The 14,939-nt window shown below is 43.7% G+C and overlaps 1 protein-coding gene across 5 annotated transcripts in view; it reads right to left on the reverse strand.

Moving 5' to 3' along the window:
• The window catches only part of kcnip4a (potassium voltage-gated channel interacting protein 4a), a 44,010-nt gene extending 30,205 nt beyond the window's left edge, over window positions 1-13,805 (reverse strand). The window contains exons 1-2 of one of the 5 annotated variants that reach the window (XM_088293278.1): window positions 13,637-13,775; window positions 11,213-11,390 (exon numbers count right to left, since the gene is read on the reverse strand). In XM_088293278.1, coding sequence (XP_088149404.1) covers window positions 11,213-11,390; window positions 13,637-13,657 — 199 coding nt within the window. In that variant the 5' untranslated portion in view covers window positions 13,658-13,775. Of the gene's footprint in view, window positions 1-817; window positions 1,056-11,212; window positions 11,391-11,467; window positions 11,650-13,636 lie in introns of those variants that run through there. The other 4 variants (XM_088293280.1, XM_088293284.1, XM_088293279.1 and 1 more) reach the window with 4 other exon arrangements.
• Window positions 13,806-14,939: the final 1,134 nt, after the last annotated feature.

Genomic DNA, 14,939 nt, shown 5'->3' on the forward strand with positions numbered 1-14,939 from the left:
TCTGCATGAAGTTGACGTAAATTTAAGGGTAAAAAGACAAAAGTATCGATATATGGTTTTATGAATCAATATCGGGCTATGAGAAGCAAAATCGATTCAAATCGATAAATCAATTTTTTTTTTTTTTTTTTAAACCCGGTCCTACTGAAACGCATGCCAACATGACCCGACCAACAGCTGATCCGATCGGGATTTAAAAGTTTGGGGGATTATCTCTTCAACCCATTCATTTTCAATCAATTTATTTGTCGACATGATCACTTTAATCCCGAACAAATCCTGGAGCATATAGCGTATCGGTATCAACACGAGCGTCGGATTAATAATCACTAATAAATGACCCGTTGGTCGCTATGGAAACCAATGGCTAACTCCATTGGGCCAACTGATGGATTCCTCCAATCTTGGCATCTTCCGCTAATCTGCTTTTATTGGTTTGGATTTGAAAGCCTTGAGCTTTCTTCACTCCGCCACAGTCAACCAAACCGCAAGAAAGCGGGCAGCAAAGGATATTGGGCTACCCGGGTATCGTGCGGTCGAGAAGAATATAAAAGCAATTTAGAGTGGCTGCCTGTATGGAAGCGCCCTCAAGTTCATTAGCATCATGCAGCACGTCTCCGGGAGGAGCGGGGGGGGGGGGGGGGGGCGGACGAGCGCTATCTCGCTCATGCAGCCAGGGCACAAGCAAGCGTCTTGACAGCAACACTCAATTAAAGCCCAAAAAAAAACGCAGTGGGAGTAATCCGGGGAACGAGCCAGCAAGCCACAAGTGACAAACGGTCAGGTTCTTTCACGAAGCGACCCAGGAGCGTCTTACCCGTGTTCAGCGAGCCGGTGACGAGTCTGAACAGGTACCGGGCGAACTTGAAAACCTGCCGCTTGCACCTTTTCCTGCAGCTCATCTTGGCCGCCGCCGGGAGTGCTTTCTCCTTCAAACAAGGTCCCGTCGGCGTCGGCGGCGCACGTTTGGCGGCGCGGCGCTCACCCGTGAGAGGCTCCAGCGTAAAGGCGCCGATCCGTCTCTGCGACAGACTTTCCGGAGGGTGGGGGGGCGTGGGGAGCAAAAGTCTTTTCCCGGACAGAAGCGCACGCTGCCGCACTTGCTGCGGTCGTGAGCGCGCCTCTCGCTCCACTCGGCACCATCTGTGGATGTTTTACCATCGCTGACGGTTGCTATGGAGGTGGGGCCTGATTGGCCCACCAGGAGGAGGAGGAGAGATGGAAGCGCATTAGACGTAACAGCAGTCAATGTGAGAGCTGGCAAGTACGAAAACTATTTTTTTTTTTTTTTTTAGGTATCTGTTCTTTAACGATTATTCTTGCTGACTTTTTACTCGATATTTCACGTTCTGCGCATTTTCACTTCAGTGAAGAAGTAAAGTCACGACTGGTCGTTTTTAATCTCTCTGCATGTCACTTGACGAGCGAGGCAGCTGACTTCTGGTCAGAAACCAGGCAGGTGAATCATTGACAAGCTCCACCCCCCCGCGCCCATGCGGTCACGCTTCATTTAGTCTCGGCTCGCATCACCTAACAGCACGAAACGGTTCAGCTTCAGCAGTTTCTAACATTTAGCCAAGTAACTCACCCGCGTTTTTATTTTCTAAAGTTATTCGCTGAACTGGGCAGCACGATGGACGAGCGGTTAGCACGATGGGCTCACAGTGCAGAGGTCGTGGGTTCGATTCCGGCTCCGACCTTCCTGTGTGGAATTTCACATTTTCTCCCTGTGCCTGCGTGGCTTTTCTCCGGGTATTCCGGTTTCCTCCCACATTCCAAAAAATATGCATGGCAGGTTGATTGGGCTCTCGAAATTGCCCCGAGGTAAGTTTGATGGTTGCTCGTCTTTGTGTGCCCTGCGATTGGCTGGAAACCAGTTCAGGGTGGACCCCACGATTTGAGAAGCAAAATTTGGGATGTCAGTGTCGCGTACGGAGCATTTCACCTCATTCCAAGTCCTTATAAAGAAAGACATATGTTTACTCAAAGTGATATGAAAGCTTAAAGAAACGTGTGTGTGTGTGTGCGTGTGTGTTGGGGGGGGGGGGGGGGTAAGGACAAGGAAAGAGAAGCTAAAAATATCCGACACTTCCCAAGCCCATCAGCAATCGTCTCCGAGACTCGGGGCGGACATGTCGCATATTCCCGCGTGCGTGGATTGGGGGGGGCGTGGCTGGTAATGAGTTTATCAGAAATGTATTAACTCTCGTGAATTCGAGAAGGTTTTTATAGCAGATTGTCTGCTACGCTTTTTAGGGTTTTGTACCTCGGGCGCAATAAGCCATTAAAATGAAGCGGGGGTTTTTTAATTGAGCCGATTCAAGGTGGCGCTCATATCAGGCGTCTTCACAGCACTCGGGCCGAAGTCTCCGAGTGTCAATCAAGCGCTGATTAAAAAGCTGCGATGCGCGCTGAAAATATTAGCACTTTGGTTGCACGGAGGCTTGCTGGTTGAGTGTACATTAATAAAAAATAATAATAAATAAATTAACTCATTCGCTACCATTGACGGATATTGACGTACTTTCATTTTACCTGGGCTGGCAGTGAATGAGTTGATTTAAAAAAAAAAAAAAAAATTCAACAAACAGGACAAACACAGAATTATGACTTTTGATCAAGTTTCCTTGGCATCCAACGCAAAGAAAAATTTCACTTCATTTAGGTCTGGGCTTTGGGCCCGCGATGGTGGACTGAAAAGAACAATTTCCCCAAAAGAGACTCCGCTACCAAAACAAAGGCGGCATCAAGCGATCTCCCTTCCAAACAACAATAGCCGGTCGATGCCCAACGACGGATGTTCCTTCCATCGTTGCTGACGAAGGCAAGCTCAGCCGCCGGAGAGCTATTAGCATATTCACAAGTCCCGCGGAAACAGTGACAGGAGAAAATTGGACAACAGTGAACCCAAGTTTATCGAGCCATATAAGTGTAGTATTTGTGACTTGAGGGATTGCGTGAGTATCCTCAAAAGTCAAACGGTGAGCAGTTTTACTTTATTTTGCTTTTTTTGTGTTATTACACAGTAACTAATGCATTTCAAACAATAAGAAAACAAAACGAAAAATTCCTACTTGCCATAAATTACACATCAGCAATGCGGCGAGTTGAGTCTTGCGCAAAAGCCATAAAAGGCCAATTCAGTGCTTTGGTGAAGATGGCGAAGGCGTGGCTGCGCCGATGCGGGGCGCCGCTACAGATAAGAGTCGACGGCTCGATACCCGACCGGAGGAATGAATTGCTGATGACATGGAGTGTAAGGGACTCAGCTGAGACGCGTCCTCGCGTGAATATCTATTGTCCTCCCGTATGCGGTCACGTGCGCGTGCACCCCGCTTTTTCCCCGCCGTATATCGGAAGGTAATATGAGCAGGGGAGGGGCACGCTTTGGAAAAGGTCACGACGAAATAAGGATATCATTCCTTATCTTTACAAATGTGAAAAAGCTCAGATGCTGACTCAGTGGAAATGTCTTCATGCTCACGCGCACCCCTGAAAAACTCACTTGTGGGTTTTGCACCCCATAATGACCTCCTGAAGCGGTTCCGCGTGGAAAACAAAAAGGGAGCCGTAATGAACACTTCAGTCGTGAACACGATCGCGCCTTCCGCCGCCTCATCGCTCACTTTGACCAGAAGCCAAAAGGGCCTGGAGAGCGTCAGCGGCGCCGGATTTACTTTAAACGGGGACCAGGCGGCTCTTTTAACGTAACGGCGCACTGAAGACTCGCGCATGATGAATCACCGTCTTCCGCGTGAGGAACGGGGAAGTTGGCCGAGCGGATGTTTCACGGGCGGTCGTGGGAGCGAGTACAGCGATTAAAATGATAAAGTGACACTGGCGAGGAGTTTCTTCTTTAATTATTCTTCGTCGTTAACTGAACTTTGAACACATTTTATAGTTTGTCCTACTGGTACATGAATAACATAAGGAAGCTTGGGCGGACTTGAAAATCTCCGCGTCAAACCCGAGAGCCATGAACATCCACTTCAAGTGAAACTTGGGGACCGTTTTTTTTTTTTTTCAAAACTGTTTAAAAAAATTAAATAAATAATCTGACAATTATGCCATGTGCAGAATGATTTTGTTCTGTGAATGCACATAAAGGTACAGAAACAGATTGTTAAAACAGTGCCTTTTAACACGGCAACAACTTTGCTAATTCGAACAGGAAAAAAACCAAGAGAAGAAAAAGGAAAAAAAAAAATAGAATAAAATGAATAAAAAGTTTTGTTTTTTTTTAAATCGAGATTTATTTAGCGTATTTTCTTACATATAGGGCGCCCCTAGTGGTGAAAAAAAAATGTGCAGAAAAGCAGCAGCGTTATATTAACTATATTAGCCGTGCGGTTCAAAATCTAGGAAAAAACGAGTGGCTTATAGTCCGGAAAATACGGGAATCGGCAAACACGCGAGATTTGTCTCATTTGTTCATGCCAACTTTTATTTTGGAAGGCCTGCTTTTATTTCGGCAGATGTACCGTCCCCGCAAGGACGTGTGTGAGCGTAGTCCAAGCTAGACAGCGAGCTAAACTCTTAAACGGTGATACAAGACGTTTCACCTTTAATAGGAAATCTTGACACGTTGACTGAGTGAAACTAAAAATAATGAGAAAATAATCCCAACTTTGCAAGGACAGGACCAACACATTGCAGGGATTTCTGATTTCTGAAGTCACCGTACAAAGTTTTTCCGTCGCACTTCCCGGAAAATAAAACTGTTTAATTGTCTCCCGTTTACACACAAAAAAAAAGTTTTTTTGTTCTCTTACTGAACCCAACATGGATTCAAAATGAAACACCATTTTTTAATGTACTGTAACCGATTATAATCATTATAAACGTACGCCGTTTCACCGTAAAAACAGCGCCCCCTTGAGGGTTATCATAACAACGATTTGGCCGTGAAAATAAGTTGGACGGACTTTCCGTGATGGATCCTTTTTTTTTTTTTTTTCACCCGCAGGGAATTGAAGAAAAACAGCTTTTCGTGAACGTTGATCTTGACATGACGACCGTGTTCTCACATGCGCATACCGATGAGCGCTTCCTGACGCTCCCAGCCAACAACGCTGTCCTCGGAGATGTCAATATTTCACACCGTGATGCCGCTCAAGGTAAATATGGCCGCGTTGTAGCTTCGTTTGCGTCGTAGCCAACACGATACCGAAGCCTCGCCAGCGCCAATGAGGGAGACCAGCCCGTTTGGACGTGCTTGGAAGGCAAGCAAAGAATATCATTGCACATTTGCCTTCATTTGAGATTTGTTTTGCATCGTCGAACTTTAGTTAGACCACCGCTGAACAAATAGTCCACCCGACTAGTTTTAGTCTTGTCGCATCTGCTGACAATTGGGATTTTGCCGCATCACCACCAAATGGATTGAATTTATTCAGGATAACGGCGATAATTATAAAAATTAATTAATTCCCATATTATTTTTCCTAGATTTTGAACCATGCGGCGAATACAACGATGCGGCTTTTCTGTGGATTTTTCTTTCACCAGTAGGGGCGCTCTATAGTTAAAAAAAATACACGAAAAAATTTTTTCATCGGTCTTTTCTCTTTTCATGAGCAAAGTTGTTGCCGTGTTAAAAGGCACAATTTTAACAATCTGTTTCTGTACCTTTATGTGCATTCACAGTACAAAATCGTTCTGTACATGCAGTAAAAAAACAAACAATTTTTTTCAACATAGAAAACGGCGGCCTATATATAGCATGTTGCGGCTTGTATATTGAGTTTTTTGGTTTTTTACAATTTATTTATTTAGTTATGTATGTATGTATTTATTTTATTTACTTATTTATTTTTTGAAAAAAGTGTTGCTGCGGCTTATATACAGGTGCACCTTATTGTCCGGACAAAACCGGTAATTGAAAAAAAATTAATAAATAAAAATAAATAAAATAAAATCATTCAAAGGCCCTCAAGCCATTCCAGCCAGTGAGTGGAAAATAAAAATAAAAAATCTCCAGTTGGCAATGATACCAGCAGACAAAAGCACAAGCGATCACACGGGTCGTAATGACTGCGGAGATTCATGACACGCGGAGTGCCACAAAACACTCCGCCAAGGATGAGCAAGTGCATCGCGTTGATGACATTTCCCGCGAACCTCCAGATCCAGTCGAGTGGTTTCCTTGAAAGTGCGGGCGGGCTTTGTTTACGATCGTCACTTCAGGACCAGACATGCCTCCCCTGTTAAGACAGCAGTCAGAACCACGCGGATACGCACCACGCCTGCCAAACTCAAACGTCCTCCTCAGTGACCTCATTTCCTTCCACCCGATGTGCCTGCTCGACCCAATTCCAGCAGCGCGAGGCGTCCGAGTTGAAAGAGGTTGCGATGACACGCCCGCGGGGAGACAATTGGCAAAGCAGACGATGCAGGTGTGAAAATGACCCCGGCTGTCTGAGACGCGTCAAGGACCTTGAAAGTTGCGGATGCTGCTCAGGGACCGGCAGTGCGGCAACGGGAACACCTTCACCATGACAGAGAGAGATTCCCTTTATGGAAAGCATTGCTCAAGAGCGGCAAAATGTTGACTTGCAACGACAGCAATCAGCTCTGAATTCAAAGTCGGCGTGCAAAGTTGAGTCACACGCCGCTAGTGATGGGCAAATGGAGCTTTTATGAACCACTGAACCATTTGAAGCCGGTTCAAAATGGTTTGAAGCTTCAAAGCTTCAGGGATGGGGACATCTGCTGGTGAAAAACTAGAACTGCAGGCAAATACTATGGAGGCAGTAAAAGAGAAAAACACACGGAAACAATGATTGGCTACCGAGGTCTGTATACTAAAAATATTGTGTTTTGTGTCTTGTGGAAGGTTTTGAGTAAATTGAAAAAAAAATTAATTAAAAAAAAAAAAAGTGTAAAAAATAAATAAAAAATAAAAATCAAACAAATGGTCACAACTAGTTTTAATGTCAAGCTAAGAAACGTTGGGAATGTCATTTCGTTTGTTTTAGTTTATTTTTAGGGTTTACAAGAGCTCATTTTGAGAATGAAACCGTTATTGCTTCAGACGTCACAGGTCACGCGTTTTTCTCCAGACTGAACAGAGCGTCCGAGGCAATTTTATTTCCGGGTTTGAAACGAGCGCCGGAGCTTCGGTTTCAGAGTGCTCATCACTACAAGCCGCCTCTTTGAACGTCATTTTTTTTTCCTCTTTGGTGAGCAGAGAGCGGAGGGAAGAGCAGTTACGCACAGAGGAGGCGGGATCGAGAGCAAGATAAAAGAGACGCTGCAAATACGGATTCATGTGCAATGTACTAAAAAAACTTGAATGTGACGCCCAAGCTTGAGAAATTTGTCGGCGAGAGACTCAGACGGGTTGTCCCAATCAACGAATGCACGTCTTTAACTCATTCAATCCATAAGATATACACATTTTCAAAATTGCAGTCGCTGCCTCCCAAAGACGTATTTATACGTCTTTGCCTTTTTGGGGGGGGGTGGCGTCATAGCTCCATGTTTTTATATCTTTTGAACACAATATTCTGTTGGCTTTGCAAAATCTGTCGAAATTCTGAAAAAACGCCTTGATTGAGTGAAAACGGCTGGGATTAAACGAGTTAATAATGAAGGGAGGGCGCTCCCCCGGACACAAACGGCACCGGCTCGGTTACGGGGCGAAGGCTCGACTAATCGACGGGCAAGAGAGCACTCTTGTCTTTCAACACGGGCGACTTTGCCAACAACGGCACGGCACTGTTAGCGCAGCGGACGATTCTTTGTTTAGCAGCTTTCAAGAAAGGCCTTGATGGAAAGTACGCCTCTTGAATTCATTACTGGAAGGGGAAATGAAAGCAAAAAAAATTAAAAAAGCAATTTCAGAAGAGATTTTACGGCCGAATAAAATTAACAAGTACACGCTTAATTTGGTGGAGCGGGAAAACATTGAAAAGATGCAAGATTGCAGCCCTCGAGGACTGGAGTTGCCCACCCTTGCATTCGTATTACGCACGTCAATGGTTTATCCCAGGGTTCAATTTTGCTCATATTGTTCATCCAACCAATTTTTATATGGGCTACGAATAATTAAAAAAAACAACAATAAAATCCCAACGAAACGGACTAATAAAGAAGAGCACAACAATCCGAGACAACCAAAAATACGCATCCCGAGATGGCTTAAGTGATGTAATCATCCTCATTATCATCGCCAAGGTTTTAGTGCAGCGTCTCCTTTTCCTCTTGTCTCCGCAACAAGATTAAAGCCGAGGAGCGGGATCATCAGTTTCCCATCTTTCCTCACCGGCACTTTCCACAACACATGAATCACGTCAATGACAACGGCGCAACACTCCCACCGCACCGAGTCCCTCCCTTCCTCTCTCGCGCATCCCGTTTCTGCCGGTAGGTTGCTCATCAATTATTGCCTCATTTCCAGCTCTCTTGACCACCTCTCGATAGGCCGGGGCCACAAAACGCATTTTGCTGGCGGAAAGTGCGACCCCGACACTCTCGGCAAGGACAAACACGGCAGGAATGTTTCCTCACAATGGAGCAAAACAGGCGCCTGGAGACATTTGTGTGTGCGGTGGCTCATGACATGGAACGTCAAACTTTGGATTTTTTTCCATCAAAGGGACGATGCTTCTGCATCAATTTGTGTGTTCAACCATCTAAAACTACACCGAAAAAAAACAAAACAATACATATATATTTTTTATATCAACACCATTAGGCAACATTTCAATCACTGTTTAAGGGCTGTGCAATTAATCCAAATTCAATTCAAATTAACTATTAAACTCAACGATTACAAAAATTGCCATAATCGTAAAAAACGATTATACATTATAAACCATTTACAAAAACAGATTTTATTTATTTATAAAAAACCTGTTGAAATAGTACTCATTTTACAATGTCTAGAGTTTGTATGTGAGAGAGTTCTACTGAATATTTAATAAATATAAATAAAACACAAGTTGTGTATAGCAAGTAAACTTCAATGACCTGTTTCTTTATACAAGGAAACCACTCAATTTTAATTTTTTATTTGCTCCTTTTTTTATATTAAAATAATTAGTTTATAAACAAAAAAATCCAAAAGTAACTTAGACAATTGCTGTTTAAAATAATTATTTTTTTCTTAATATTGATTGCACTCATAATCGAGCAGCCCTAACTGTGTCCATCACAGATGCTTCAAGCAGAAAATGTCACTTTTATTTCGATACTTTGCTGTCCTCTGGCGGCTGGAAATAGAAGTGCAGCCACGAAATCACTCGCATGATTCTGCTCTGTTGCTTTGTGAATCAAAGGACATAATTGGACAACAATTCGAATGTGTCGTAGCACCGTCCTAAACACACACAAGCACAGGCAGCAAGAAAGAGACACCTTACTTCCTAATCACGCCAAAGTGACTTTTAGTGGGCATTTTGGGAGCCATTTAATTCCACAGGTTGAAGTGACCAACTCAGCATTTTGGACACGACACATCTTGCTGTATCTCGAAATGCCGCCCCATCGACCCTTGACAAATCAATACAACACGAGTGCTATTTTTTAACATAGAAACAAGATCAAATTTGCATATTGCCTCCTTTATAATGCGTGACGAGAACAGCTGTTGTTGTTGTTGTTATCGTTGTTAGCCCGCAGTTACAACCGAGAGTGGCGTCCATGGCGACTTAACAAACTCCCAAAAAAGTACAACCCGCGTGCAATAGTGTCAAAGACAGAAGAGGGTTATCGTGAAATATTGGGGAAGGGAATGGATCGAAGTAAGAGAGCAAATCTGTGGTCATGTGACCAATTCGTTATTAAGCCCCTCCCATTTCACCTCCTTTCAACTTAACTGTTGCGCTAAAGCTAATAGACTCCCATGGAAAAGCGGATAGCCAACATTTTGTTGAACAATTTTAAATTATGCGATAATGCTAGTTAAATATTAGCCTGAATTGTGTAGAGAGGTTGTTCCTCTTGTTTGTTGTTTTTCATGTCAGAAACAGTTCCGAGACAATCTGGGACGAAACCTCCCTTGAAGAGATGAGAAGTGCGGCCACAGAAGTCAAGGAGGGAAAGAAAGCTTTAACAGCAGTGTCAAGGGATCGAAATATCAAGTCAAGCCTCCTAAGGTTTATGTAAAAAAAAAAAAAAAAAAAAAAGGGGCGGGGCAAAGGGGATGAGAAATCAATAGCCTGACGTGGAGTGGCTCAGACAAAGTAACTTTTCACTGATGAAAAGGACGAAGAACTTTCCAAACATCTGAAAAAACTTGCTCAAGGTGTACCCCGCCTTCTGCCCGAGCTACCGGCAAAGTTTAAGTGATTCATTTTTTAAAACTAATTAATAACAAAACATTTCCATGATTAAATGCGACTAATCACATTTTTCAACTAATATTTTTTGGTGAGGCTTGTTCTAACAGATATTTACTTGAATTATATCTTGGAATGAATGCAAAAATCACCAAATATGAAGTAGATTTCATTCAGTGACTGTTCTCATAACTTTCATTGATTCTTGAATATGATCGGAGTCATCTTTACAAGCATTTTTCTTGGAAACATTGAATAATGTACAGCTAATATGCTACAATAATTGCAAAATATGCTAATTATTTTTTGGAGTTCAAATATTTTGGATTCATCTCCAGACTGAACGCTTTAATTTTGTCAGCCCTAATATACACACACACACACACACACACCGTTTATCCCCCACCCCAAAGAGGCTCACTGAGCGAGACCTGTGATCGATTCTCTCGCAGTGGGATCTGACATTTCGTGACATCGTGCCAACCTCCGCCCACTCGGGCCAAGCCACAGAAGTGAAAAATTTGATTGATAGACACTCAGATTCTTGGAACGTGTGGCCCCTGTTGTCAACACAAACGTATACAGCCTTCCATTGCCGTATCACCGTTCACTTTTTACATGCTACGTGCATCTGAGTTTTTTTTTTTTTAATCATGGATAATTATCTGCGAAGGATAAAGTGCAACATGCCTTCTCCAACACACGACTGGCTCAAGTGACAAAACACGTTAGAAGAGTAAGAAAACAGCCCGTGGTGCTCTTTTAAACATCTTAAAAGACTAACGGGAACAAAATAATTATATAAAAAAAAAAAAAAAAAAAAGTAAGCACAAGTATGCTCCACACACGCATTCGACGTCACAGATGCTACAGTGCGGAATCCCTCGCATTACACATTCGGTCACCCCGTTTGCAAATACGCGAGCTACCTTTCGGTTTTGGGGAGGCCCAGGTGATGATGTGGCGCACCAGGCAGCATTTGAGCACGACTTTCTTGGAGAAGCCTTTGCGGAAGGCCGGCGAAGCCTCGCGGTGTTCTGCGGACGACGGACGCATGGCGCGGAGCTCAACGGCGTGGGAAATAATAGCCGACGTCCGCTCCCATTCCTGCCGATATGTCAGGAAAACAAAAACAAACGTTCCGCTGCTGTTTACCTTGCGATCCGATGAATCACCCAACGTACCTTGCGGGCAACAAAAGACGGGCAAAGTGATCCACTTTCCCTTTCTGAGCCAAGAAACAGAGTGGAAGAGGAGGATGGGGGTGATGAGAGCGAGCGAGAGAGAGAGAGCGCCCGATCCAAATGAAAGCAGTGTTTATCAAAACGCCACTAGGGGGGGATTAGCACCCCCCCCATACAAGTTGGCGTCTATTACCTTTCAAAGAAGCCCTACTTGCTTTTAGCGTAATGAGGACCACGCACACACCGACAGTTTATGACCATGAACGCATCACCACCTCCTCGTTTAATTGGAGTGCAGTGAGAGATGGCAAGACGGGGTAATTGCTCCCGGCGAGATGAACAAGCAGATTTGGGCCAACTTGGGGAAGAACAAGAAAGGAGCCGAGGTACGCCGGTGCGCTCGTTCGCGATGCCCCGTGCAGCCCCGCGTTCAACTGCGAGTGCGGGATGTTTGCGTGGCACAAACCAGTGTTGGCAGGTCACTTGCGAAGATCCCACGGAGCTCGCGGGCGCGCACACGCATGCTGACCTTGTCGTCTGACTCGCTGGCCAAAATTAGCCAAGGCACCAGGGAAGTGGCCCTGTGGAGTAAAGTCGCCGCAATGCAGCAGTAAAGAAGTCAAGCCGAATGCTGCGAGTGCACTCGAGTGATTATGACTGGATTATTATCAATTAGGATCATGTGTGGAAGGCGTGTGTCGCTTTTCAGTATGTCTAACGTCAGTGGATCTCAACCTTTTTTTTTTTTTACACCCCCTAAAAAAAAATAATATTTCACACCATGATGAGCTACATACACTTCAGAGAAATACAACTGAACTGTACTGTACTTAGGCAATTCCTTTGCGTGCCACTAGAGGGAGCCAGCAAAACACACTTTCAGAATCATTGATATATAAAGAATTTGTTTTTCTTGCTCTTGAAAACTAAAAATAACAGTAAGGCCAGATGTTGTCTAAATAAAGTCCTGTATCCTAAACGGAATTAAGTTGCCATGGCAACAGCCCCCACTCCCCCAGCTTCCACCATCTCGTGGCATCTCTCCCTGCATTGTTTGCATCCACAACCTTCCTCCTCGCCCGCCCCGACCGATCATCCACCTTCTCCTGGCCCAAATCCCACAACAGATGGACCACCCGGCCGCCCCGCGATGCCACGCCCACCGACGGGAACAAACAAACAAAAATCTGCCGAGGAGACAAAAAAGCTCACACAGCCATCAAGTCAGCTTGGTCCTGCGTCAGCCCAAATTTGAAGGGAAATTTTCAAGCAAAATGTGAGCATAAGCCTCAACTAAAACACACAAACAAAGGAAATTCCATCAGTTTGCTAACGACTTGATGAAAAATTTAAATACGGATCGAGTCCCGAAGCCAAAAATTTGAATCACACGTCAATGAGCAGACATGCAGCAAAAATCATGTTGCTACAAAGTTGATATTTCACTTCAAAATTGTTTAGAGATGGAAGAGAGACTTCAAAGGGAAATAGGAATTTACTGAAAAAAATTTAAAAAAATAATAATTCTGTAACAGAATATTATTGTCTAGTTTGTATTTATCTAACTCTTTCATTAGTTGCTTGCGTGTCGTTCACAAGACAGGAATTCTTAAATGATTCATTTGCTATTTGTTTTATTTTTTAAATATTTTTTTAAAAAAAGCCAGAAAAATTGCAAGCCACTAAAATCTAGTGCCCAGCAGTCGTGAGCCGCGAAGAGCTCGTTTAATGCTAAAATGACGACAAAAGTCCAACAAAAAGAGACACTTGGAGGTTTTCATCATCACAAGAGGGCAACTTTCAAAATTGAAGTCTAAAAATATGACAGAAAAGGAATAAGAAGGCAAAAGTTTCAGCAGCTCGACAAAGCACATGAAAAGCATGCTAACACAAAAGCACAAATAAAGAAGTAAAAATCGCAATTCAAAACGAATTCTTCGCGAATGCACTACGTGTTAACTTTATTTTGAAGGGGGAGTGCAAAACACAAGTTTCCGACTCACGCGCGATAGTTTTCAAGACTTTTCGACAAGTCGAATTGGTGGGTCAAGAGGAAACGAAAAATGGAATTGCTCTGAAATCAACGACAACAAGCAACTCGCATGCACGCACAAGCAGGACAGGACAGGACAGGACGGGACGGGACGGGACAGGACAGGACGGTCCTACCAGCAGACGAGACGGCAGCATCCACGCGGGCTGAAATGGTCAACACTCGTCGTCTTGTTTCCATGTTGAGGGGAAATAAACAAACGGCCGACGAGCCAGGTTGCAACCAGTTGCTGCTCCTCGAGCCGTGTGGTGGCGCGCACCTTGGCGGGGGCGAGCGTAATGACTGCGAGCAGGTGCGCATGCGCAAAACATCAATTACGACTAATTAGAAAACAGCCACAGGGACGGTAGAGAATTGCGTTCTTTTTCTAAATTGGAAACGTCAAATTAATGGCTTGAGTCATTATTGCATCATCTGTTGTTGTCGACTGAATGACGTCATACTGGTGTTCTTCCTAATATAGGTTATCGACCACAACTTGGATCCAAATTTAGAGCACTAAATTTAGAAATGTTTCATGCTGTTTTGAAGAGAGCATATTTTTAACAAAGATCACTTGTCTGCTAAAAATAGACGTCTTCACAAAAGCGATAGTTTCATTCCGAAAGCATTTTTTTTTTAAATTTACTCCCAATGTGCGCCTCTGACTTCAGGCTATAAATTTAGTGCCCTGTGCATAATTCAAAACTCTTAGTAGAATTTGTTATAGCCATTACAATGATGCCCACAATTGTACTTCAATTAATTGATTAAACAAATAATCCGTAAATATGAAATGCAGTGGTATTGTACTTTACAGTTAAATATATGTAAACTGCACCATTACTTAAAAATACTCCTTACGTAAAAAGTTTAAAGAAAAAAGAAGAAACTTGGTGTGCGTGATTGAAACAAAAAACTAAATTGTAAACAGTTCATATATGAGTATTATTTTAGTTTCAAGTTATATTGTACTGATGACTTGGCACTTATTCAAAAAGAAAAGTTTTAGGGGTTTCCATTGATGGCAAACAGATGAAAATGATGAAGTTGACTGGAAGTTCTTGAAGATGGCGACCATCCGCCCAATGTGTCCCCCAACCTGTCGAGTCAGCTGTCAAGCACAACCCAGGCGATGTCCATTTAGGCACGCCTCCCACCTAAAAGCCCCTCCCACAGGAAGCCCCTGGAGGATCCAATTAAGACACCTGGCTCACCCCTCAGAGGTCAGTGCGGGATCTCTGAAGGTCAGCGAGCGAAGCCAATTAGCAGCAATTGTCACGTGACCGCGAGAGAAATTCTCCTCTCTGGCTCACCTTTGAGCCGAGTACTCGAGCCCCAGAGCAGAAAAACACAACTTTGCCGGAATCACCAACTTCTAATTAGTCCTTATGTAATTGCTGCTTTTGTTATGAAAACTGTAGACGTTTTTAAAAAAAA

The sequence above is a fragment of the Idiotropiscis lumnitzeri genome, chromosome 4 (genome assembly GCF_059441095.1).
Source record: "Idiotropiscis lumnitzeri isolate Australia: NSW breed Sydney's pygmy pipehorse chromosome 4, RoL_Ilum_1.0, whole genome shotgun sequence".
Lineage (NCBI taxonomy): Eukaryota > Metazoa > Chordata > Actinopteri > Syngnathiformes > Syngnathidae > Idiotropiscis > Idiotropiscis lumnitzeri.